Source organism: Phascolarctos cinereus, unplaced genomic scaffold (assembly GCF_003287225.1).
Source record: "Phascolarctos cinereus isolate Bilbo 61053 unplaced genomic scaffold, phaCin_HiC Scaffold_4;HRSCAF=312, whole genome shotgun sequence".
In the NCBI taxonomy this organism is placed as follows: Eukaryota; Metazoa; Chordata; class Mammalia; order Diprotodontia; family Phascolarctidae; genus Phascolarctos; species Phascolarctos cinereus.
Window position 1 is genome coordinate 709,037,844 of NW_027555847.1, and position 26,174 is coordinate 709,064,017.

At 44.0% G+C, this 26,174-nt stretch overlaps 1 protein-coding gene across 4 annotated transcripts in view; it reads left to right on the forward strand.

The window, feature by feature from the left end:
* The first annotated feature begins 18,049 nt into the window (after window positions 1–18,049).
* The window catches only part of BICDL1 (BICD family like cargo adaptor 1), a 136,751-nt gene continuing 128,626 nt past the window's right edge, over window positions 18,050–26,174 (forward strand). For 2 of the 4 annotated variants that reach the window (XR_013486489.1, XM_078154361.1), the window contains exon 1: window positions 18,050–19,370. Coding sequence is in view for 3 of the 4 variants with exons in the window: in XM_078154361.1 (XP_078010487.1) it covers window positions 18,912–19,370 (459 nt within the window). In the remaining variant the exon portion in view is untranslated. The remainder of the gene's footprint in view (window positions 19,371–26,174) is intronic. The other 2 variants (XM_021007992.2, XM_078154360.1) reach the window with 1 other exon arrangement.

Genomic DNA, 26,174 nt, shown 5'->3' on the forward strand with positions numbered 1-26,174 from the left:
TGAAATTACTTCTTCAAAGTTACCCAGGTCTTAATGGTAGCGACAGAATTCCCACTCAGATCTCCTGACCAGCCATCTAAAGAGGATCCTATGTGGCTTCTTACTGAGAAGCATCAGGTACTGGCAGTGACGCTGCCCGATCCCACCAAAAATAAAACCAGGACAGTTTATCCATGTGCTAGCCACAGTTTCAATCCAAAGTTTTCAGTTGCCCCAGCAACAAGATGATATGCTATTTCCATGACTGATTTAGTGAATGCTTAACCTGGTGGAGTGGAGCAGTGTGATAATAATAATCTCTTGTATTTATGGAGTCCTTTATGGCTTAATGAATGCTTTTGTGCACATTATCTCATTGGATTCTCAGAGCCACCCTAAGGGGTAGGCAGGGCAGGTGAAATGATCCCTGCTTTATTGGGAAGGAAAACCAAGATGCTTAGAGAGTTGTTTGGACTTGGCTAAGATTTACCAGCCATTAGGATTATATGATTATAGATTGAGAGCTGAAAGGGGCCTCAATAGCTACCTAGTACAGCCCCTTCATTTTACAGATGAGTCAGCTGACGCCCAGCTACCATAGGGTGCTGTTGAGTCGTTTCAGTCACGTCTGACTCTCAGTGTCCCCATTTGGGGTTTTCTTAGCAAAGATACTGGAGCGGTTTGCCTTTTCCTTCTCCAGCTCACTTGACAGATGAGGAAACTGAGGCAAACAGGGTATCTTGCCCAGGGTCACCCAGCTAGTTAAGTGTCTGAGGCCAGATTTGAACTCATAAAAAGGAGTCTTCCTCACTCTAGGTCAGACATGTTATCCACTGTGCCACCCAGATGCCCCTCACTGTTGATTAGGGAAATGCAAATTAAAACACCTCTTTTACACCACCTCACACCTACCAGATTGACTCCAGGCCTGGCACTCTATCCACTTCCATACCTAGCTGCCCAGGAGTCATAGAATCTTGCCCAAAATCTTAGGATTATAGATTCAGAGCTAAAAGTCAAGTCAATAAATATTTATTAAGCACTTACCATATACCAGGCACTGTGTTAAGTGTTTAGGGATAAAGAGAAAGGCAAGAACTGTCCCTGCTCTCAAGAAATTCACAGTCTGATGGTGGACACAACATGGAAACCCCTAGGCACAAGGAAAATATAGACAGGGGGAATTGGAGACAGTCACAGAGGGAGACATGACCATTGTGGAAGTCTGGGAAAGGCGTCTTACAGAAGGTAAGCTGAGCTGAGACTTGAAGGGATCCAGGGAAGCCAGGAGGCAGAGTCAAGGAGGTAGAGTATTCCAGGCATGAGGTACAGCCAGAGTTAGGAAGAGTGCCTTGTGCCAGTTACTTGCATGTCGTGACATCGCCTCCTTGACGTCAAGGAGGCGATGTCACGACATGCAAGTAAATTGGATTGCAGTGAGGGAGGGCTGTGTAAGTCACCAGCCTCACTTTCTCCTCCAGAGCCATCCGGATCCAGTGGCCAGATATAGATCAGGATGCATTGGGGAACCATGGCCTTTTGGCTAAGGTCTTTAACAGGTCTGCCCTTGACTGAGGCAATGCCCAATCAGTGATTAAAGTTTAATAAGAAATGAGGCAGAGACTGGCTTCTTTACCTAGTGAAAAAAGAATCGATCTGGGTACATAATAAGTACCCAGATGAGGATGATTCTATAATGAGCAGTAACATGTAAGACTGAAAAAGGTAAGTAGTTAGGAAGGAAATAAGCATTTATTAAGTACCTACTATATACCAGGCCCTGTGCTAAGCTCTTTTTTAAAACAAATATCTCAACTGATCCTCACAACAATCCTGTAAGGTAAGTGCTATTATTATCCCCATTTCATAGTTGAGGAAACTGAGGCAAACAGACTTGCCCAGTTACATAGCTAATAAGCATTTGAAGCCAGATTTGAACCCAAGGCTTCCTGACTCCAGGTCCAGCACTCTATGCACTAAATCACCCACCTGCCTGTAGGGGCCAAGTTGTGAAGGACTTTAAAAGCCGAACAGAGGATTTTCTATTTGATTCTAGAACTAACAGGGAGATGCCAGAGTTTACTGAGTAGGACACTGATGTGGCCAGACCTGAACTTTAGCATAATCACTTTGTCAACTGAATGGAAGACAACCACAGTGGGAAGAGATGGAAACTTGGAGACCAACAAGACAAGTAGTAGACTGATCTAGGCTTGAGACCATGAGGACCTTCAGCAGTCAGTCAGTCAGTCAACAAGCAGCTGCCATGAGCCAGGTACTATGCTGTTAGTTAGCAAAGAAAGGCAAAAGCCAGTTCCTGCTCTCAAGAAGTCACAGTCTAATGGGGGAAGCAACATGTAAACAGTTGTGTACATATAAGGTTTACATGGGGTAACTTAGAGATAATCAATAGAGGGAAGGCACTGGCATTAAGGGGGATCAGGAAGTGCTTTCTGCAGAAGGTGGGAAGACAGGAGGCAGAGATGAGGAGGTAGAGCATTCCAGGCATGCAGGATGATCAGTGCCTGGGAGATGGATTGTTTTACATAAAATGGCAGCTGTCAGAGGAGAGAGAGGGATTTGGGAGATGTGAGGAGATATATTGTGAAGGTAGAAAGGACAGAAGGCAACAGTCTGGATTTCTGTGCCAAATGAGAGGGGGGGGGTCAAGGATGACGCCTACATTGGGAACTTGGGTGCCTGGAAGGACAATGGTGTTGTAGGGCATAGCAAGGAAGTTTGGAAGAATGGAAAGATAATCAGGTCAATCTTGGGAATGTCTATGGGACATTCCATTTGAGATGTCCAATAGTCAATGGTGCAAGACTGGAGGTCAGGAGAGATATTAAAGCTAGCTAAATAATCTGAGAATTATTGAATCCATGCAAGGGACTTCCGAGGCCATCTAGTGTGGCCCTCTCATTCTACAATTGAGGAAACTGGAGCCTATCATTTTAAAGTGATTTTTCCAAGATCAAAGGATCACAGATTTAGCAGGAATAGAGTCTAAATCCTTTAGTTTACAGAGAAGGAAACTGAGGCATGGAGAGGTTAAATAATTTTCTCCAAGATATAGAACAAGAGAGGACTATAGAGCCTACCAAGTCCAGATACCTCTTTTTATAAATGAGGAAACTAGGGCAAAGAAATGTTAAATGACTTGCCAGGGCTAGTGAGGAGGGAAGGCAGGATTTGAACCCAGGTTTTCCTGGCTCCATGTCCAGTTCAGTATTACTATATCACACCAACTTTCACAAGTACCTAGGACTTTTCTCTTCAAGACCAATCAAAGGTTGAAGAAGAGCCAAAAGGCACAAACAACTAGTTCACTAAGAGAGTGACTCACAAACTTGCAAAATTTCAGACTTGGGAGAAACTCCAGATGCCATCTAGTTCTGCTTGAGCCTTGTTGAATAGGAATCTCTCCAAAGACACACCAAACAAGTGGCCACCTGTCCTTTCCTTGGAGACCTCTGATGAAGGGACCTCACTACCTCCTGAGGCAGCCTCTTACTCCACTTTGGAATTGAACTCTTTAAAAAGATTTTTCTTATATCAATGCTAAATCTGCCTTTTTGCAACTTCCATGAATTGCTCAAGGTTCTGTTCTTTGAGGCTTACAATAATGTTTAATGCCTTATCCATAGGACAGCCATTCAAATGCTTGAAGATAGCTATTTTTTGAGTTTCAAATTTTTCTCCCTCCTTCTCTCTCCTTCCCCCTCCCCAAGATGGCAAGCAATCTGATATAGGTTATACATTAACATTCATTTTTTAAAACTTTGATGTTCCAAATTCTCTCCCTCCCTCCCAACCCTTCCCTGCCCACTCAGAAGGCAAACAATATATCAATTATACATGTGAAGTCATGCAAGATACATTTCCATTTTAACCACATTGCAAAAGAAAAAAAAGGCAAGAAACACAAAAAAAAGTGAAAAAGTATGCTTCAGTCTGTACTCAGAGTTCATCAGATTTCTTTCTGGAGGTGGATGGCATTTCTCATCATGGATCCTTGGGAATTGTCTTGGCTCATTGCCTTGATTAGAATAGCTAAGTCAAATCTGGCCTCAGATACTAGTTGTGTGACCCTGGGCAAGTCACTTAATCCTGTTTGCCTCAGTTTCCTCATCTGTCAAATAAGCTGGTGAAGGACATGGCAAGCCACTCCTGTATTCCAAATGGGGTCACAGAGAATTGGCCATGAATGAAAAGCAACTTAACAAAATCAACAGTGATTCAGAGCATTTTTTAATGTGATTATTGATAGCTTTCGTTTCTTCTTCTGAAAACTGTGTGGCATGATTAAGTAAGACCCTCCTATGGATGCTCCATGGCTTATCAACTTGTCTCCCACAATGTCATGCCCAGAACTGAACAGAATACTCCATACGTGGTCTAACCAGGAATGCAATGAGAGTTTCATCTCCTCCTTCTGAATGCTGGGGATCACCTAATCCATCCCAAGAGTTTGTTAGCTTCTTTGGCTGGGCCATGGTGCTTTTGAGTCACATTGAGTCTACAGGTTACCGAAAGCTCAAATCTTTTTTTAGGCAAGCTATTGGCTAGCCATACTTCCCCCCACCTTGTCTTTCTGAAGCTATTTTTTTCAACCCAAGAATTAGACTTTACATTGACCCCTTATTTAATTTTGCCTTATTAGATTCAACCCAACATTGAAGTTTTTCTAAGAGCTTTTGGGATCCTTATGCTGTCATACCATTCGATAACCCATTCTTCGAGTACAATGGGGATAACCAGGGGACCCCCTGATTTGCCAGGGTACCTTCCAGGCAGCTCAATATGCTGTCCAACCCCTCTCTGGTCATTTGGTGAAAGATATGCATCTTGTTGAGATGATACAGCAACTCCTTACTAGATCCCATGACCGGAGGGTTGTAACACCAAAAGTGATTGCTAATTAAGACTGGATTTGCCAACTCTGGGGACTATGGTTCTGCCTCTTTTGGGGCCCATCTCTTTTAGGTCAGGAGCCCTCTCCAGTCCTCCTGATCTAAATCTGGCCACTGGATCCAGATGGCTCCAGAGGAGAAAGTGAAGCTAGTAACATTGCACAGCCCTCCCTCACTTAAATCCAATTCACTTGCAAGTCATGGCATCATCTTCTGATGTCATGGTCCCCTTCAAGAATGAAGGACAAGGGGCAGCTAGGTGGCACAGTGGATAGAGCATCAGCCCTAGATTCAGGAGGACCTGAGGTCAAATCCAGCCTCAAACACATAACACTTACTAGCTGTGTGACCCTGGGCAAGTCACTTAACCCCATTGCCTAGCAAAAAAAAGAAAAGAAAAGAAAAGAAAAAGAACGAAGGACAAACAACAACTTTTAGGAGAAATCTAGAATTTTCTCTCCTTAGACTTCCAACAAGATGGATAATCCCCTCTCCTCCTCTCCAGCAGTCAATCGTCAATCAATAAGCATCTGTTAAGCACTTGCTATTTGCCACAGGCTGTGCTAAGCACTGTGAATACAAATATTGGCAAAAATGAATAGTCCTTGCCTTCAAAGACATTACATTCTAACAGAGAAATTCACACACAAAAAGGAAGCTGAAAAGCTGGGGAGAGGGAGAGAAAGAGAAGGTATCTGGTATGGTGGAGAAATCCCCAGAAGTGGGGGCAGCTAGGTGGTGCAGTGGATAGAGTACTGGCCCTGGATTCAGGAGGACCTGAGTTCAAATCCAGCCTCAGACATATAACACTTACTAGCTATGTGACCCTAGGCAAGTCACTTAACCCCATTGCCTAGCCAACAAAAAAATCTCCAGAAGTGCATTCTTGTGGGAAATGGGATGGCTGGCTTGGGTACCTTCCATAGATGGAGCAACAATCATGACCAAAAGCACATGGCAGCATGAAGATTTGTGGGCATGCTTGAGTCTCCCACCACCTTTTTCTGCTTTCCATTTTTTGTTTTTGTTCTTCCTGAGCATAGGGCATTGATTAGTAATCCTGAGAAAAGGATGTTTCTGTCTTGTCAGTAACCTAGTGGGTTGAGAGTTGAGTTCTGGAGCAAGGTTCCAGCAGTGAGCAGGAGGTGATTTCTGCAACAGCACTGCTTCCTGGAGAAGAAGAGTAGCACTACCAGGAGGATCTTGGGGCATGCCTGAAGAAAGGACCAGAGGAAGCCAAAGCCATGCCCTAAATGTGCAGGATAGCTGGACTTCACAGCATGTTCAAACAGTTGTAGCATGAGTCTGAGGTGAATGCAAAATAGATGTTCAGCAGTTGCATAATGTATCTTTACTTCTCTCTCTCTCTCTCTCTCTCTCTCTCTCTCTCTCTCTCTCTCTCTCTCTCTCTCTCTCTCCAAACCCCTCCCCCAAGTCTCTTTCTGTGTGTCTCTCACTCTGGGGTACAGAGAATATAATGAATATAATAAGCATAATGAGATGTTTTGTGTATTTAGTAATTCAGGTTTTCAGGTCATTTGTATTTGAAGCATTTTCACCAGTGGAGAAAATAAATAACTGTCAAATCCCTGAAGTTCATTTTATACATTGAGTTCCTTTTCTAGAAAGGTTATCCATAACTGTGATCCAGCAATAGCATTACTAGATCTGTATCCCAAAGAGAGAATAAAAGAGTGAAAAGGACCCACATGTACAAAAATATTTATAGGAAAATTTTTTTTTGTGGTGGCCAAGAATTGGAAATTGAGAGGATGCCCATCATTGGGAAATGGCTGAGCAAGTCGTGGTATGTGAATGTCGTGGAGTACTATTGTGCTATAAGAAATGATGAACAGGCGGATTTCAGAAAAAAGCTGGAAAGACTTGTGTGAAATGATGCTGAGTGAAGTGAGCAGAACCAGGAGAACACTGTACGCTGTAACAGCAACATCATGCAATGATCAACTGTGATAAACTTAGCTCTTCTCGTAATACAATGATCCAAGACAGTTCCAAAAGACTCATGATGGAAAATGCTATCCACATCAGAGAAAGAACTATGGAGTCTGAATGCGGAGTAAAGCATATTATTTCACTTTGATTTTTGTTCTTTTGTTTTTTCTTTCTGTGGTTTTCCCCTTTCATTCTGATTTTTCTTTCACAACATGACTAATGTGTAAATATGTTTAACATGACTGTACATGTATAAACAGTATCAGATTACTTGCTGTCTTAGGGAGGGGGGAGGGAGAAAAATTTGGAACTACAAATCTTACAAAAATGAATGTTGAAAACTATCTTTACATGTAATTGGAAAAAATACTATTAAGCACAAAAATATAAACAAATAAATAAAACAAAGAAGAAAGGTTACCTACTTTGGAGGGGGGGGGGAAGTCCTAGACATGAGCCTCGACTCTAAGCTTTATATTAGAGATATTTTCCAAAGTTATTCTAGTGTGGGGGCATATCAAGGCAATGAGAGAATAGAAATCCTGGCCCCTACCCCTCAAGGGAATAAGGCTTCCACAAGATGAATATGAGTCCATATGAATCCAGAACTGGAACCCATTGTGGGAGGGAACCCACTGGATCTAATGTCGTACTAGAAATGTTATTTACACATTTGATAAGTATTCCATCTATGCCTTCTTCAATATGACTAATAAAAATGGACCAAGCTCAAATCCCTAGTGCCCTCTACTAGAAAGTCCTTCTTCCAATGTGACACTTTAGGTCTGGTGATTCACCCAGTTTTATGTATAACTGTATATCTGTAGCCTAGCAAGTCTGACCAGGTATATCTTATTAAAAAGAAACAAGATAGGCAAAGGAGAGAGGGATAGCACAGCATATTAAGAATGTTTACTCATATAAGGAAATCTAAGAATATGGGATGGGGGAAGCATGACAGACAAAGTATTTAGGTAAAGGTCAAAGGAAAAAGAAACAGAAGTGACTTTGCCATTGGAGCACAGACCACCTGGACAGAAGAAGGAAAGAGATGAACTTGGGAAATAAATCATAAGCCTGGCACAGAAGCAGGATATAGTGGTGATGGGGAACCTCTATTATACAGACATCTGCTGCAGTTCAATGCCCACCCTCTCTTCCTCCTCACTCCCCCCACCTCCAGAAATAAAGCAGTTAATAATTGCTTGACATGCCTTAGAGAAAATATCATCCTTCAAAAGATGGAGGACTGAACAAAGGCAAATTCCATTCTAGATCTGATTCTCACTAACAGAAAGGACCTGCTTGCTGGGGTGGAAATAAAACTCTGGAGAGAAATTACTACAGCCTCTTAGAGTTTGTGATAGAAAAGAAGAGGAAATCTGGGCGTAATCTGACATGTACCCTAGATTCTGGGAAAGCAGATTTCAAAGAGTCAAGACGAAAAACAAGTAGAATACCAGGGACTAAAGTGCTACAGAGGAAGCCCAGAAGGGTTGGAAGACACTCAAGAATGAAATTCTGAAGACAGAGAGAGGATTCTAATAAAGAGGAAAAATGAGGTTCCATGGGAATTCACCAAACTCCTTTGGTTTTAAAAAGTAATGTACAGGGGCAGCTAGGTGGTGCAGTAGATAGAACACAAGCCCTGGAGTCAGGAGGACCTGAGTTCAAATCTAGCCTCAGACACTTACTAGCTGTTGACTCTCAGCACATCACTTAACCCTGATTTAAAGAATAAAAAGCAATGTACAGAAGATGAAAGCAATATCAGGTAACAGAAGGCAGATATAAGAGCATGGCAAGGTCCTGTAAAAATAGTGTCAGGAATACTAAAGCTCAGAATGAGCTGGGGCTGATGAGAGAAGTGAAGGAAAGTTTGGGGTCATTGGGAATGAGTTTGAATGGGTTCAGGTTTTTATTTTCAGCCATATTTGAAGAAAAAGAAGGATCAAAGAAGGGCTGGAATCTTTGCTTAGAATGTCTGGGTGATGAACACTGAAAAAATAAAGATGGCAGAGTGGCTGCATGTTGCTTCAGGGTTCTCTACCAAAAAGACCATCCCTGGCCCTGAAAACAATAGAACAAATTGACTAACAGAAATTTGATACCAGAGATAAATAAGGGAGTAGTAAGAAAGCACTTAACTTGAGAAATTGACTCGATCAAATTCAAACAACTAAAATGAACTACATCCTCAAGTTCTGAAACGACTGGCAGGTGTGACTGGCTAAGCCATTGTCTGATAGTTGAAAGATCTTGGAATGTGGGAGAGGTGCCACAGAAGGGCATGTGTATTGTCTCTGTTTGGTTTTGGTTTTTCCAAAAAAAGGGAGGAGGATGAAGAGAAGAGAATCTGTAAACTGTAGGCCAGTGATGTTGACTTTGCTTCCTGGGGAAATTCTTGAAAAGATCTTTATGGGTAGGATTAACAGACACAGGAAAAAAGACAGAAAAAAAAAATCACAGAAAGCAGTGATTACTAAGAGCCAACATGGCTTCCTCAAGAATGGATCATGCCAGACTAACCTCATTTTCTCTTCTGACAGGATTGCTAAGCTAATAGATGAAGGCAAATCTGAGTATATAATTTACCTCAATTTTAGCAAAACTTTTGATAAAGTATCCCATAGTCTTCTTGGACAGGTATGGATTCAATGACAATAGAATTAGATGGAATCAGACCTAGCTCGATAGTAAGATTGAACAAATGTTGGCGCTTCAATGACAGCATGTCAAGAAGTCTGAAGTGGAGAAAATTGCCAACCAACCATAGGATAGGCAATACCTGATTCAGCAAGGCGCCTTGAGGGAGAGACAGGAGCTGACAGGCACCAATCCAATCCAACCCAATAAACATGTATTAAGCACCTGCTAGTTGTCAGGCACTGTGCTGAGCATTGGGGATACAATTAATAAAAAGAAAGGAAGTCCCTGCCCTCAAGGACCTTACAATCTAATGCACAGAGACAGCACACAGAAGGAGACAGGAGTGACACCAGGGAGTACATTGTCCCATGGAGTTGAAACCAAGCAGAGTAACAGATGCAAAGTAGAATATGCTGGGTACAGTTTCTGCCCTCTGTAAAGGAAGGCATTGGGAGGAGTTTGGTACCCTCCAGCCTTTCAATCAGAGGGTAGAAGTGGCTGAGGGAGGTGGTAGTAATCAAAGCTTAAGTCAGCAGTATGGTAGTGAGATTAGAAGTGATGAGATTATCCTGGGAGGTGCCAGGCAAGTCAAACTTCAACACCACCTCAACCTCAATCCCAGAACCCTGAGCACACGAGCTCCTCCTTCTAGCCCAGCCTCTGAATCATCCAGGGACTCAACCCTCATGGAGATGTGGCCTGGTGAATGTGCTACAGCTGCTGAAGACCAGGGAAAGAGCTTGTTCACCACCAAAGTCCATGGCAACATCAGAAATGAATATGGCTTTTCAGTGGAGATAATGTGAAGGAATGTGAATTATCATGCTGCACCCTAAGGACCATGGAGCCTTTCCATCTCTCTACAGCTAAAGCCACTTGTATGTGTTGCCTCCCCCAAGAGAATGCGGCCTCTTTGAGAGCAAGAACTGGCCCCTGTACAGAGAATAGTTCTATGGGTATATAGTAAGTGTTTAATAAAGGATTTTTGTTTCACTCATTCACAAATCTAGAAGGGAAAACTAACATAGGATGGCAGGATCAGCATCTATGAATATAGACGATTATACTCGGATACCAAAAATCCATTTCACAAGCATGGTTAGACAACAGTTATTCTGGAAAAGATTCAGGGGTTTTAGTGGCCTGCAAACTCCATATAAGTCAGCAAGGTGATGCGGCCCCCCAAAAAGGCCAGTGCAATCTCAGGTTACAATGAAAGAGACATAGCTTCCAGGAATAGAGGGATAGTTCCCCTGTCACCTGCCCTACTTAGACTTCCCTTGGAGTACTGGATTCAGTTCTGGCACCATGGTTGAAGAAAGATATTGATACACTGGCAAGGGTCCCAGAGGAAGGCAATTAGGATGGCTAAGGGTCTGGAGCCTATGATATATGAGGATAGCTTGGAAGTACTGGGCTTGTTTCACTTGGAGAACAGAAGTCTCAGAGGACATAATGTCTGTCTTCACGTCTTTAAAGGGCTGTGTTATGAGGGATGGATTAGTATTGTGCTGTTTAGCCTCAGAGAGCAGCACCAGGAGCGATGAGTGGCATTGTGGAGAGGTCAATCAAAACCTGACATGAGGAAAAACTTCCTAATGACAACTACCCCAAAATGGAAAGGGCTGCCTCATGAGGTGGTGGGTTCCCCTTCCTTGGAGATCTTCCACTGGAGGCTGCTAAGGTCCCTTCCTGCTCCCAGTTTCTGGGACTCTGTGATTTTTGTGATTAGTTTCCCTACCACCTTTCTGACCCTTCTTTCTCACTCTCTTTGCTGAATCTTCACCTATGTCATGCCCACTAACTCCATCATCCCTTAATGCTCTGTCCTGGGCCCTCTTCTCTTTTCTTTCTATACTCTTATTTGCTGATCTCATCAGCTCCCATGGGCTCAATCATCATCTCTATGCTGATAATTCCCAGATCTATATACCCATCCCTAACCTCTCTCCTAATAGCCAGTCCTGCATCATGAAATTGCCTATTGAACATTTCAAATTGGATGTCTCAAAACATATCAAACTCATCATATCCCAAACAGACCTCATCATCCCTCCTTCCAAAGCCATCCCTCCTTGAATTTCCTTTTACTCCCAAGAGCACCCACACTCCCACAATGCTTATGAGGTCACCAATCCAATTGAATAAGATTAGGGTTATAGTTTCTTGAATCTGATCCATCAATAAGCATTTATTAAATGCCCATGATGTGCCAGGCATTGTGCTAAGGACTGAGGATAGAGGGACAGATATGAAACGATGCCTGCCCTAAAGAAGTTTATGTTCCATAGAATCTGATAATTCACCAAAATAAAAAATTCCATTTGTAGAGCACTTCAAAGTTTACGAAACACTTTCCTCACAACGGCCCAAAGAGATAAAAGGCATTAATAATACTATTCCTATTTGACAGATAAAGAAACTGAAACTCAGGTGAATTGGCTTGGCCATGATCTTATAGCGAATATATTTTTGAGTCAAGCTTTGAACCCCAGTCCTTGATTTGAAGTCCCCTACTCTTTCTAGTATACCATAATGCCTCTCCACATTGATAAAATAAAGAATTTGGGGATATTTGGTGAGTATTGTCACATCTTATGACAAAGACTTGATCCCCCCTTTATAAGTGTCTCATGGTAGGGATTCTTTTTCAGATCTGGGTTAAACTAAACAGCTTCTAAGGTTCCTTCCTACTCTGATATTCTGTGATCTGAAACTTCTTATGTGACAGAAATCCCAACCAGCATTCCTGTGAAAAAATTTATTTTTGGTCTTCGTTCAATTTATAGATGATACATGAAAACATGAATGAGCTACCATGTCAGGTAGTAACCTGCCCATTATTGTAGGCAAACAAACAAATTAGATGGCCAGTGGGGGAGGCAGTGATATACAAAAGATTTCTATTTAATTCGTAGGATCATAGATTCAGATCTGAAAGAGATCTTAGAAGCCACCTAGCCTAAATCTCTCATTTTAGAGATGAGAAAAGTAAGGCCCATTGGATAGAGTGCTGGGCCTGGAGTCAAGAAGACCTGAGTTCAAATCCAGCCTCAGACACTAGCTGTGTGATCATGGACTAGGCACATAACTGCTATCTGCCTCAGTTTCCTCAACTGTAATATGGGGATAATAACAGCACCTATTTCCCAGGATTGTTGTGAGAATTGAGTGAGATATTTGTAAGGAGCTTAAGAGAGTTCCTGGCATATAATAGGTGCTTAATAAATGCTTGTTTCTTCCTTGCTAAAATGACTTATCTGGGGACACTTCTTCCATCTGGGACTTGGGCTATTGATTGGTCGAACTATAGCTTAAGAGTTTGTATTTATTCCTGTTGGATTTTGTTTTATAAGATTTGGCCTGATGCCTCTCAGGCTCTTTGGGGAACCTGGTCCTATCATCCAATGAATTAACTATTCCCTCCAGCTTTATGCTATCTGCAAAATACAGGATACAAAATACAAGTGATTGAATAGATGTCATGGCCAATCCCCCAGAGTTCTTCCTGGTGGGTCACAATTAGGCCCAGAGGAGCAGTTTTTGTCTTCTCCACATTCTGAGAGATGGGAACTGCCAATCAGAAAGGCCAAGAAGTCTCCCAATGCTCTGTAGTTAGCAGAATAAGACTTGATGGGTGTTTACATAGTTAGGTCCTGCATTAATACCATTATCTTCCTTCTATATCAGTTTTACAATCTGTATCAGCAATTCTTCCTCCATTTCCTCCATCTAGCTGTATGACCTAAAGCATATTATAATAATGATACAACTCTGTTTTGTTCTGCCTATGTCCGCACCCAAATAATCTCTACAATGCTCATCCTTCCAGTATATGGATTTCAGATGTGTTGATCTCCTTGACATTCAGTTCTACTCTCTGAAGAATGTATACTTATTCATTATCTTATTCCAATAAGGCACCCCATGCTGCCAAATTTCAGTGATACATATTGACCTCTTGGCATTAAAATCTCAAGTAACTCCAAACTCCAATTTGATGAAAACTTTGTTTATTCTGCCCAATTCAAGGCACAGCTAATAACCCCTAATGATTTAGACTGTGGGCTGTTTTTCCAATTTGGGACCTTCCCCCTCTGACCATTCACACACATCTATGGGCAAATAAGATAAATTATTGAACTTGGGTCATAGCAGATATACAAGATCAAAGTAGGAGAAAATGGTTTAATGACATAAATTTTGTCAGTGCCTGAGAAAGATCTATGTTTCATTGTAGAATGGAGGCTGGAAAGCTGCAGTTTAGCTAGGACCTATCTAGCTAATTTGGAAATGTTTGCCACCAGATTGACCAAAGAGCAACAAAATTCTAGTTGGTCTCCATTAGTGTATGGGTCATGGAACCCTAAAGTTTCCCAAGAACTGAAATTGCAGATTACCCAGAAGGCAAAGGAGAAGCTCATGACCAAGACTGGAACACACACCAGCTTATGTAGGAAAAGCTGTGTAAAGGATATCATAGAAGAAATGTAGGGCAGAAAGAAAAGAAAGGAAGGAAGGAAGGAATGATAGAGAGGGAGGAAAGGAAGAAGAGAGAGGTCTGGGCATTTAGCAAGAGTAATAAACAGCTGGTTCACAGCCCCCATGTTCCATGGACATCCCTTTCACTTTGGTGGATCCCCTACAGTGAATTTAGGGGAAGACATGGGTCAGAGTGGCACAGGATAGGGAGGCATGGATGGGTTGTGAATGGAATATCCACATTGATGAGACTGTAGATCCATTAGGGTTTTGGAAATAACTCTTTGGTATCACCTGTTAAGTCAGAGAAGCGTTGCAGTTTGTGATTCAGATATTCAATAACTTAATGACCTACCCAAAAGGCACACATTTCAGATATGCAATAAGGGGACTAAAGAAGCCTTGGAAATTTCCCACCTTGGGAATTCCACTTGGCAGGGCCAGGATGGAAAAACATCCCTTTCCAGGGCCAGAGCTCAATAGTTTGGATAGAATGTAATCTCCTTAAGGGGGGGAATTGTTTTTCGGTTGGTTTTTGTACCTTCATCCCCTAACACAGTCCCTAGTACATGAGATATGGACAGTGACTCAGATTGTGATTTTATCAATACAGCAAACTCCCAGATGAGGAAACTCCCTCTGCCAATACAGGACATCTCTTTCTCTGTAACTTATAGGGGTTTTTTTCCAAAATTAATTCATTAATAACATTTGTTTTTTTAATTTGAGTTCCAAATTCTCTCCTTCCCTCCTGCCCCCTCCCACTCATCAAGAAGTCAATCAACATATCAATTATACATGTGAAATCATGCAAAACATATTTCCATATTAGATATGTTGCAAAATAAGTAAATAACAAGAAAAATGTAAAAAAAATCTGTTTCAGTCTGTATTCAGAGTTAATCAATTCTATCTCTGAGATGGTTAGCATTTTTCATCACGGTTTCCTTTGAAATTATCTTGGATCATTGTCTTGAGCAGAGCAGCTAAGTCTTCTACAACTGATCATCCCATAATTTATAGTTTTTGAGAGTTGCCTAGAGAAGTTAAGTGACTTGCTCAGGATCAAATGTGTTATAGACAGGAGCTGAACTCAGGCCTTCCTGACTCCAATAAACATTTATACAGCACTCATTGTGTGCCAGGCACTGTGCTAAGCTCTTATATAAATATTATCTCATTCGATTCTCATAGCAATTATTCAAGGAAGGTGCTATTATTATCCCTATTTTACAATTGAGGAAACTGAGGCAAACAAGTAAAGTGACTTGCCCAGGGTGACACAGCTAGTGTCTGAGGCCAGATTTGAACTGTCTTTCTGAATACAGGCCCAATCCTCTACCCACTACGCCATATGAATTCTTTATACCTAATACATAGGAGATAGGTGCCCGTATATAGCGGGTACAGAGTAGGTCCTTAATAAATGCTTGTTGAATTGAACTACTTGTCCTGAATCTACATGCCACTCAGTCCATCCTCAGCCTGGCGGGAGAGACTTCTTATATGTCACCTTCTGGGCTATCATTTGTTTCAGTCTCTCCTACTCAAAGTCTAATTATTATTCATTTCCCTATTATTCCTCTTGTCTAGGAAGAGGGGGGGTCGAACAGGGGAATTTTTTTTCCCTCGCTGTAGCAGAATACAGCCCATGATCGAGTGTGTCATCCAAGAGGAGCCAAACAAAGTTCAGAGAGACTCATAACCAGAATGTTGGCCTCTGGCCGCAGAATTTTTCCTAGTTATGGCAACTCTAGAAACCATCTCCCATATCATAAAGGGGTTGCCATCTATATTGGTGAAAGAAATTTCTATCAAGTATCCTTGAAATATTAAAGGAAATATGGTAGAGGAGAAATAGATTTGGATTTGGACCATCATAGGACTTAGAGCTGGAAGGGATATTTGGAAAGCACCCAATCCAACCTCCTCAGTCCTTTTTTTATCTTACAGAGGAGGAAACTGAGGCACAGAGCAAAATAACTTGTTGCATAAGTCACACAAGTAATAATAGTAACAGTTAGATCATGAGTCAAGGTTTGCAAAGCACTTTACATATGTTCTGTCACATGAATTTCACAACAATCCTATAAGTTAGAGACTCCACAGGTAGGGAAGGAAGGGGGAAAATAAGTATTTGAATAGTGCTTACTATATACAAGGGGCAGCTAGATGGTAAAGTGGATAACGGATAACGCGCCCAACCTGGAGTCAGGAAAACTCATCTTCCTGAGTTCAAATCTGGCCTCAGACACTTCTAGTTGTTTCTTCTTTTTTTTTTTAGGCAATTGGGGTTAAGTGACTTGCCCAGGGTCACATAGCTAGTAAGTGTCAAGTGTTTGGTCTGAGACTGGATTTGAACTCAGGTCCTCCTGACTTCAGGGCCGGTGCTGTATCCACTGCGCCACCTAGCTGCTTCTTCTTCTTCTTCTTCTTCTTCTTCTTCTTCTTCTTCTTCTTCTTCTTCTTCTTCTTCTTCTTAGGCACACTTCTAGTTGTTTGACCCTGGGCGAGTCACTTCACCCTGTTTGCCTCAGTTTCCTCATTTGTAAAATGGACTGGAGAAGGGAAATGGCAAACCACTCCAGTATCTTTGCCAAGAAAACCCCAAATGGGATCATGAAGAGTCCAACAAAACTGAACAATAACAACAATTACTATGTGCTAAGCACAGTCCGAAGGGCTTTTTTGCAAATGGTATCTCATTTGCAAAGTGAGATAACAACACTACAACCCTGGGAGGTAGGTGCTATTATTATCCCCACTTTACAGCTGAGGCAAACAGGGTGGGTGACTTGCTCAGGATCACACAACTAATAAGTTTCTGAGGCAAGATTTCACCTCAAAAAATCTTCCTGACTTCAGGCTGAGCACTCTTTACTGTACCACCAGCTGTCTCCAAGTTACCCATTTTATAGATGGATAAAAGAGGTTCAGAGAACTTATAACATGCCTATGATCACACCTCTGGTAACTACCAGGGACGGGATTGGAACCTATATCTTTCTGACTCCAAGTACTCTATACCATACACTACGGATGACTCATATCCTAAGATCACAGGAAGAATCCCCCAGACCATCCAATCCAACCACCTCCTTTTGTAAACGAGGAAACTGAAACCCAGATAGGTTAAGTGACTTGCCCAGGTGAACCAGGTAGTAATCCTCCGAGATGGGATTGGAACACGATTCCTCTAGCTCTAGAACAAGTGCTTTCCCCACTGTCCCAGACTGCCTTCCCCTGCCCCATGTAATAAGTAGCAGAGGCAAGAGCTGAAACCAAGGTCTTCTAATTTCAAATCTAGTTCTCTCTCCACTATGCCATATAACCTCGGGATACCTTGGTTTCCACCTCCAGCTCTGACCTTTAGGAGCTGAGTGACTGTGGAAAAGGCCTCCCTGAACCTCATTTTTCTCATCTTTTGCCAATGGTTTGGTTTTGTTTTTAAACGGGGGGGGGGGGGGCGGGGAAGGGCCGACGTGAGCTGTTATGATAACCTCAACCCACCTCCACAAATATCCACTTTCCGTCTTGGCTGTTTCCCTTTGAAGCTCACCCTCATAACCATATGCGTGTCATCCAAGGACAAAAGGCACTAAGATTCTTTATATATTCCTTCTACATGGTGCATTCTTCCTCCAATCTATGACACGAAGTCCTGAACCTCGATCTACAGCTCCCCTAGGTTCCCAGGAGCAGCTTCCTCTACCACCTGTCAATTTCAGAGTTGAGATTTAGTGGCAAATACTGCCGTCCTCCACTCTCAGCATGCACGCACGTCGTTCCCATTCCTCTTTAGAACTCAGGGCAAGGATTCTGGACCTAATTATCAGCTGGCCCCCAGGGAACGCGGGAAGGGAGGAGGACTTAGTAGAGCGAAAGGCCGGGAAAGGGTTAAGCTGAGGGCCACGGGGGCGAGAGCAAAACCCCAGGCGGCTGAGGCAAATCGAAGAGTCCCTGGGGAACAGGTGGCCCAAATCGTGCGGAGCCGCGCGTGTCAGGCGTCTAGGGGCGCGGCCGGAAGGACGGAGTGGGCAGGGCTGCGTGCGCGGCTGGCGCCGGGGTGGGGCCGCCGGGCAGTACTGGGCCTAGCTGGGTCTGAGAGGGAGGGAGAGACATTCCGTTAGAGCCGGACTGAGGGGAGGAAGGCAGAGACTGAGGGGAGGTGGCGGCCGAGAGAGGAGGACGAGTGCCAGGCGTCCGCGCCGCACCATGTGCCACAGCCGCGGCCAGTGTAGCCGCCGCCAACGACTGGGCTGGCCAGCTGAGGGCCATGGAAAGGGGCTGCAGAACCCGGGGGCCACCGCTAGCAGATGCACCAGCCCCAGGAGCAGAGCGCAGCCCTGCCCGTGAGGTCCTGCCGGGTGGTGGGCTGCAGCAACGGCAGCAGCAGCAGAGAGGCGGCTGAGCCCCGAGCACCCCTGCACCTAGCGCGGCTGCGGCTCCTCCTCCTTCTTCTCCCCATCTCCTCCCATCTCCTCCTCTCCGCCCTCCCCCCCCACCCCTCCTCTCAGAGTTCCTCCCTCCCTCCTTTCCGCCTTCTTTGCTCCCTTCCCTCCTCCTTCACCACCAGCACCACCTCCTCCTCCTCCCCTGCGCGCACCGAGCAGCCAAGCCCGGGGGCGGGGAGGGGGAGGGGAGGGAGGGAAAGCAGGGCTCGCGTGCCGCCGGGCGCGAGGCGGGCGGGGGAGAGCTCCCGGGGACCGGCCCGGCTCACGCCGGTGTAAGGGCTACCAGGGGTGCAGCGCAGGGGGGGAGGAAGGGGGGGAAAGGGCTGTAGAAGCGGAAGCGGGGTACGTGCAGCGGCTCGAGACCGAGGGGGCCCCTTCCTCCCTCCCCCTCCTCCCCAAACTACCTCCACCCCCACCCCCACCCCCCCTGCAGCCTGGCGCGCGCCGAGGGCCCGCACAGCAGCGGGCTCTCCCCCGGGCCATGTCCGCCTACTGCCTGGGCTTGGCCAGCAGCGTTTCAGCACCCGCTGAGGCGGACAGCGCCTCCTGCATGGAGCTGCCGGGGCCCGGCGGGGACGCAGCCCGGAGCCCAGCCGCCGCCGCTGCCGCCGCTTTAGTGTCCTTCCCGGGTGGCCCGGGGGAACTGGAACTGGCTCTCGAGGAGGAGCTGGCGCTGCTGGCGGCTGGGGAGCGGCCGCCGGATCCGGGAGAGTTTTCCCAGGCCGAGCTGGGGCTTCTCGACGCCGCCGAGGCCCCGGGCCCCGGGCAACTGCTGCAGCCGTCCTCGCCCCCGCAGGAGCCGGAGCTGCTGTCGGTGATCCGGCAGAAGGAAAAGGACTTGGTGCTGGCTGCCCGGCTGGGTAAGGCGCTGCTGGAAAGGAACCAAGACATGAGCCGGCAGTACGAGCAGATGCATAAGGAGCTGACCGACAAGCTGGAGGTGAGGACGCTTCAGCCTAGGGCGGGGCCCCTTGGGAATGGGGGGCGGGAAGGGGGAAACCCGGGGCACCTGCTCAGCCTGGGAGTTACCTTCCTACCCTTCCTCCTCCCTCTTTACCCAGAGGTAAGGGTCCTATAGACCACTGCAGAGTGTGTGCACACTGATTGTGCTGGTAGGGGTCCTCCGAGCAGGCAAAGGTGGGATTTACCTGAGTCTACCACCCCCACCCCAGAAAGCTAGGCAGGGCCCAGTTAATAATAACCGGACATTTATAATTTGCATATAGCGTCGAACTTGAGACTTTCAAAATCCTGTGAAGTAGGTGCCGTCTTCAGTCTCATTTTACAGATAGGGAAACTGAGTCTCATCCCTGACTCTATGAAATTTGGTGCTATTCTTAGCCTCATGAGAAAACTGAGTCTGAAAAAGGTAAAATGGTTTGCCTATGGCAACACAGCTAATGTCAGAGGTGAGATTTGAACTCAGGTCTTTGTGGGGTTCCAAGTATAGCATTTTAGTACCCTGTGCTGCCTTTCAGAGATTCTGATCGCTTTTCTATAGATCCCTCCCTTGAGATAGGATACATAATCACGGCCTCCAGTGTGAGGGAATTCATTTTGCACCATGACTGAGACAGCCTGTACTCTCCCACAGAGAGAGCAGGAGAAAGTCACACCATGTTGAAAATCTGTGGTCTGGCCTGCTGAGGAGCTATTAGTGTTCAACCAAGGTAGACTTCACAAAAGGCAACTGGGGCATTCAAAGCTCTCTGACCTGCTGCTGTCACCGAAAGCTATGGGAAAAATGAACCCAAGAAGGAGCATGACACGTAAAATGCCCGATGCCCAGACGATCACACGATGTAGCAGGTTCCAGAGAACCGGGGCCAGCTTACGTGCCAGGACTACCCACGTGACTGCCAGGCTGGATTTCATTTGGGGCTCAGCATTTAGCAGATTTGGAAGGGCACTTTTCGAGGTGTTCTCTGCAGCTACTCGTGCAGTTGGGCGACAGGCTGGGACGTGTGGGCACCACACGCCTGGCTGCCTTTGGATCTATTCCTCATGTTGATTGTAGTGTTTCCTATGTGCCTTTGGCTGGTCTTTTTTGAAAAGCAATCTTTGTGTTCCACCAAATCCTGCATGATGAGAAAAGGGGCACCATGAGCAAATTCCAATACTAGATGTCTTCCCCCCAAAACATAATTTTTAAAACGTTTATCCAGAGCACTTATTTGTGTTGCATTTTTCCAGGATGAAACTTGGCTTACCCTCTTTTTCTCCAAAATTAACTGAACCCTGTCTTTAACCTAGGGCTAATCCATACCCTCAGTTTCCCCAGATTGGCATTGATTGGTTCTGTTTATATATTTCAAGTCCCAGTGTGTTTCATGGCCATGTCGGTCAGGGGGATACTACCCTTCGTCACCATTCCCAAGCACTTCAACTAATAATAATAGTTGGCATGCATGTAGCACATTAAAGTTTGCAAAGCACTTTACATACAAGAAGAGCCTGGAATGGAGCACCTATTCACATTCTAGCTATCAACAGAGAAAACTTCCTGAAAAATTAGGTCTCTGGCAGTGGAGAAGAGAATACATACATAATGCACATATACACATACATGTGAATGTGTATACATGCATATATGTCCACATATATACCCATGTGTATATGATTCTATGCATTGAGTGTATATGCATACACGTACTTGCAGTTATACACATATATGGTGTGTATATGTGTGTGTACATACATATACATATATGTATATATATACAGTTTTATCCTAATCTGGATGCCATCTGTGTATATCATAAGACTAGAGCCTGGTATGGTCTTGTGTCGCCAATATCATATGGGCACATAGTTGAAATATACAAACAGCTTCAGATTCAGAAACTTTCCTAAAATGAGAGTTTAAGTTGTTAAATAGTATGCAATAGAAACAATGGTAGATTTGGATTCTTAAAGTTCTAGGTTCAAAACCTGGCTGTGCCAATTAACAGCCTGTATCACTTTGGACCAAGTGCCTTTCTCTCACTGGGTCTCAGTTTCCTTATTTGTAAAATAAGGGTTCTTCTTAGCTCAGTGCCAGACACATACTGAACACTTCATATGCTTTAGCTGTCTATTTATGTGTCAATATATCACCTGTAAGATCCCTTCCAGGTCTAAATCTACAATCCTATGTATTGCTGAAATATAAAAGAGTGAAAGGAAGCTGCATTTTCAGTCCTTGGCCTTAGAGACAAGAATAATAACAGTAACAACAATAATTAATAACAATAGCTTATGTTTATACAGCACCTCTGACTCTGGGCAAGTCACTTAAAACTCTCAGAACAAAAAGTAGCTCTAAAGCAACTCTTTTAAGAGTGTGAAGTTGCAAGAAAGGTGCTGGCCTGCATTGGTAGAAGGAAGCTCCTCATACCAGTGAAATCACAGATACAGTGTCTCTCCTTGGAATGAATACATAAGCATTTTCTCTTAGCATCACAGTTAAATTTAGGAAACCATGGAAATAAAGGTCTGACCATCTCCCTTTATAAGTTACTTTATAAAAAATCAAGATTAAAAAGCAGTTAAATTAGTATAGAACTCTGAAGTTACTGAAATGGTTTATAAACATCTCATTTTAAGCTTCATGTAGGTTCTGCAGGTAATGAGGGTTGATGAGTAAACTGAGGCTTGGAAAGGTTCATAGGCTCCTAGATTTCGAGCTGGCAGTTTAGATCATCTAGTCCACTCTGCTCATTTTTGCAGATGAAGAAACTGAGGAGCATCATGGTTAAGTCACTTGCTGAAATTATACAAGCATACAAGTCAAAGCACTTGCTTAGTCACTTAGCCAGAATGTTTCAGGATTTGAATCCAGGTCTTCCTGCACTGCTTTCCAGAACTGAATACATGAGCCCATGACCTGACAAAAACAAGAGTGAGTTAGTCTTCTAGAACCCAATTGTTTCATATTCTATGGTCAAAAAAATGAACCCATAGTGTCTCTGAAAAGTGATTGAGAGCACCTCTGAACCACGTCCAAAGAAACACCCCATTTGTAAGGAGCTCAGTGGATGGAATTCGGTATTGATTTCCATCTAAAATGGTGGAACAGAAATAACAGGTTGTCTCTCTTGAGTGATTCAGGAACACAATTCCAGAAAGAATTATTACTGCACCAGGTCTTTGCTCAGAGATTTACAGTTGCTGTTTCTAACTCTGCCAGTGAGGGATCTGGTTGAAAAGACAGACAGCTAAGATGGAAAGAACATCATGTCAAAAGTCAGTTTGAGTAGTAATGGATTTCACATTCGGATGTGAAATCACTGTTGTATAGCGACTCTCAGTGGGCAGCTCCCTGAAGAGTGTATTCATTCCTTTACCTGTTAACAGACTTTTTTTTAAAGGCTCTGCATTTTGATGCCTCAATTTCTTTTGAATTTTATGGCCAAAATTAGTTGGATGAAGCTAGTCAATTCAATTCAACTCATCATTTATTTGTTTTAAATTTTCACTTCTTCAATTTACAAGTATTTGTTTTCTCTCCCTCCTACCTCATCCAGTTAAAAAAAAAAAAGAAAAACAAAACCCTTGTAACATCTATAGTCAGGACAAAAAAAAAACCATTCCTGCATTCGCCGTGTCCAAAAATGTACGTCCGATTCTGGGTCTGGAGTCCCTCATCTGCCTTTTTGGGTAGCATGTTTCATCATTTCTTCTCTGGAATTGTTGTTGGTCACAGGACGGATCAGAGTTAAGTCAAAGTTTAAACAAGTGTTTACTAATGGCCTACTATCTACTAAGCACCCTGTTAGGCACTGGGGATAGAAAAAAAAAAGATAAAAACAAAGTAGCCTCTATAGCTCACATGTATATAGCAGCTTGAGTTTAGAAAGCACTTTGCATTTATTATCTCATATGATTTTTGATGACCCTGTGAAGTGGGTGCTGTTATTATTATTCCCATTTTACAGATGGGGAAACTGAGGCAGATAAGGGTGAAATGACTTGCCTAGGGTCACCCAGCTAGTGAATGTTTGAGTTTGGGTTTGAACTCAGGCCTTCCTGAGTCCATTTCTATCCATTTTGCCACCCAGAGGCTTTCTCAAGAGTTTACGGCCTCCTAAGCATATATGACAAGTGCACGGCTCAATACGTCCTGAATGACATCATTTCAGAAGGGAGTGAGCATTAACAATTGGAGGAATTAGGAGAGGCCACAGAAAGCGCCACAGAGCTGCGCTCTCAAGGCAAATGGATTCTAAGTGGTGGAGGGGAGGAGGGGGTATGTCCCAGAGACTGGGGACTGGGGGTGGAGAGAAGCCACAAAATCTGCCCCTGGATTGTCAGATACAGAGGACATCTAGCAGGCCAGCTGAGCTAGAATGGGGACTGCATGAAAGAGTAATATGAAATACAAACAAGAGCTTGTATTCATCCTAGAAGCAATAATGGTTTTTGAGTAAGGGAGTGGCGTGATCAGGCCCATGGTTTTGGGAAATTTTATTTGGCCGCTTTATGTTGTTGTTGTTGTTTTTAGGGAGGCAATTGGGGTGAAGTGACTTGCCCAGAGTCACAAAGCTAGGAAGTGTCAAGTGTTTGGTCTGAGGCTGGATTTGAACTCAGGTCTCCCGACTCCAGGGCCGGTGCTCTATCCACTGTGCCACCTAGCCGCCCCATTTGGCAGCTTTATGGAGGATGGATTGGGAAGGGAAGAGGCAGGAAGCAGGAAAACCAGGAGACCATTGCAGTAGTACAAGGAAAAGGTGATGAGGTTCTGACTTACAAAACTTTAGGGTAGTGGCCCTGTGAGTTAAGAGAAGGGAATGTGAGACATATTATGGAAGGAGACTTGACAAGACTTGGCAACTGATTGGATATGAGGAATGAGGAAGAGGGAGCAGTAGATTGTATCTTCTTAATCTACAATGCTGCTTGGCCTCTCCCCCATTTACCTTTCCTTTTCCTTTCCAATAAGGTTCGCCCTCCCAGAGCACAGTACAGTCATTGGTACCAGGCCACCGAGTCTCAGTGATAGCTGTGGGGTCAAACTTGCCTTCTTGCTTGAGGATCTCTAGTTTACCCAGATTATTATAAATATCCAAGGCTGTGCAGCTTACTGCTGGCTCCTTTCATTGATTCTGTCCCCTGTGAACTTCTTTTTGTCCCTATTTTGTAGCTGTTCTCCATGGTGCCTAGCTCGGTCAGTTTGGATGGGAACCTTTCTCCCTCTCCATTTTCTCAGTAAGATGAGATCAGGCCCTGGGTTAGTCGTTGTTCTTGGGAGAAAAATGTTTAAACCTAAACAACATAAAATAGTACCAATCTTTATCCTTCTGAGGAGCAACACATGACATTTATATGCAAAGATCTTCTAAAAATGTGCTGGAGTTTTAAATATCTCTTCCTATAAAGATGGTACCTCCATGAATTCTTTCAGTGATACATTTTTATTAAACAGGTGATTTTGTTGGTATAAGGGACTCCTGGTGAGGAAAATACCTCTAATGATACTGTTAGGGACCTTCTCAGCACCTTAGAGAATTGCCTGAGGGCACTGAAAAGTTTTGTCTTTCCCAGGTTACACAGCCAGTATATTTCAGAGGCTGGATGAAGGAACCCAAGATTTCCTGGCTCTGAGCTTGTATCTCTATCCTCTCTCTGCCTCTCAAAGTGATAATATGGGAGTGAAAAACAAGATTTGATGGTAGAGACCTTTATATAATACCTAGTGAAAAGTCCAGAAATAGAATTTTAGATGAGCAATTTAGATTTTAAAATCTTTTACCAAAGAGCTTCTAACACTCATTATCACCATTCTATTTCAATCAGCTGTAAAATTTAAAACATGAAGGTTTCCTTTTACTTTTTGGATTAAACATAAATAAGTCCATGTCACAGCATCTTGCATTGGGAAGGTATCTCAGAAACTATCTACCATCTGCCCCTCTACAACCTACTTAGCAAATGGTCATCCATCTTTTGCTTAAAGATCTACAGTGTTCTCCAGGCAGCCCACCTTATTGGGGAATCACTAGAGTTAGGAAGCTTTGTCCTTTCTTGGCATCCTTCCCCCACTGCTCCTGGTTCTGCCCTGTGGAGCCAAGCAGAAACAGGGCATATCCAGGCTCTGCCTCTCAGACCCTTAAGTGTTGTTGTTCAGTCCTTTCAGTTGTGTCCAACTCTTCGTGATTTCTTTTGGGGTTTTCTTGGCAAAGATCCTGGAGTGGTTTGCCATTTCCTTCTCCAGCTCATTTTACAGATGAGGAAACTGAGGCAAACAGACTTAAGGACTTGCCCTGCAGCTAGTAAGTGCCTGAGGCCATATGTGAGCTCCAGTCTTTCTGACTCAAGGCCCAGCACTGTATCCACTGTACCACCTAGCTGCCCCTCAAGGACTTAAAAACAAATATCTGGTTGCTCAAGTCATTTCTTCTTAAGAGTAAATATGCCCAGTACATTTCATCACTCCTACAGTGGCACAACCTTGAGTCTCTTCACTGTCCTCTGGATGCCTCCCAGCTTATCAGTGCCCTTCCTAAAATCTGGCACCGAGATTTGGTGCCACAAAGAATTGATTCCAGTGGAACTCGTAGCCAGTCTTAAAGGAGAGTGGGGATGTCTCCAGGTTCCAAGAAGGGGGAAGTGTCAGTAACAGGCCAGGCCACTGACCGCCAGCCCTGACAGCTGGAGGGCAGGTCTCATTTCACACAGCATGGCCACGCTCCCAACAAGGGACCTACCTAAGCTGCTCAGGCTCTTCTGCAGGGAATACTCCAGTTTCCTTCCTCCTTCTTCAATC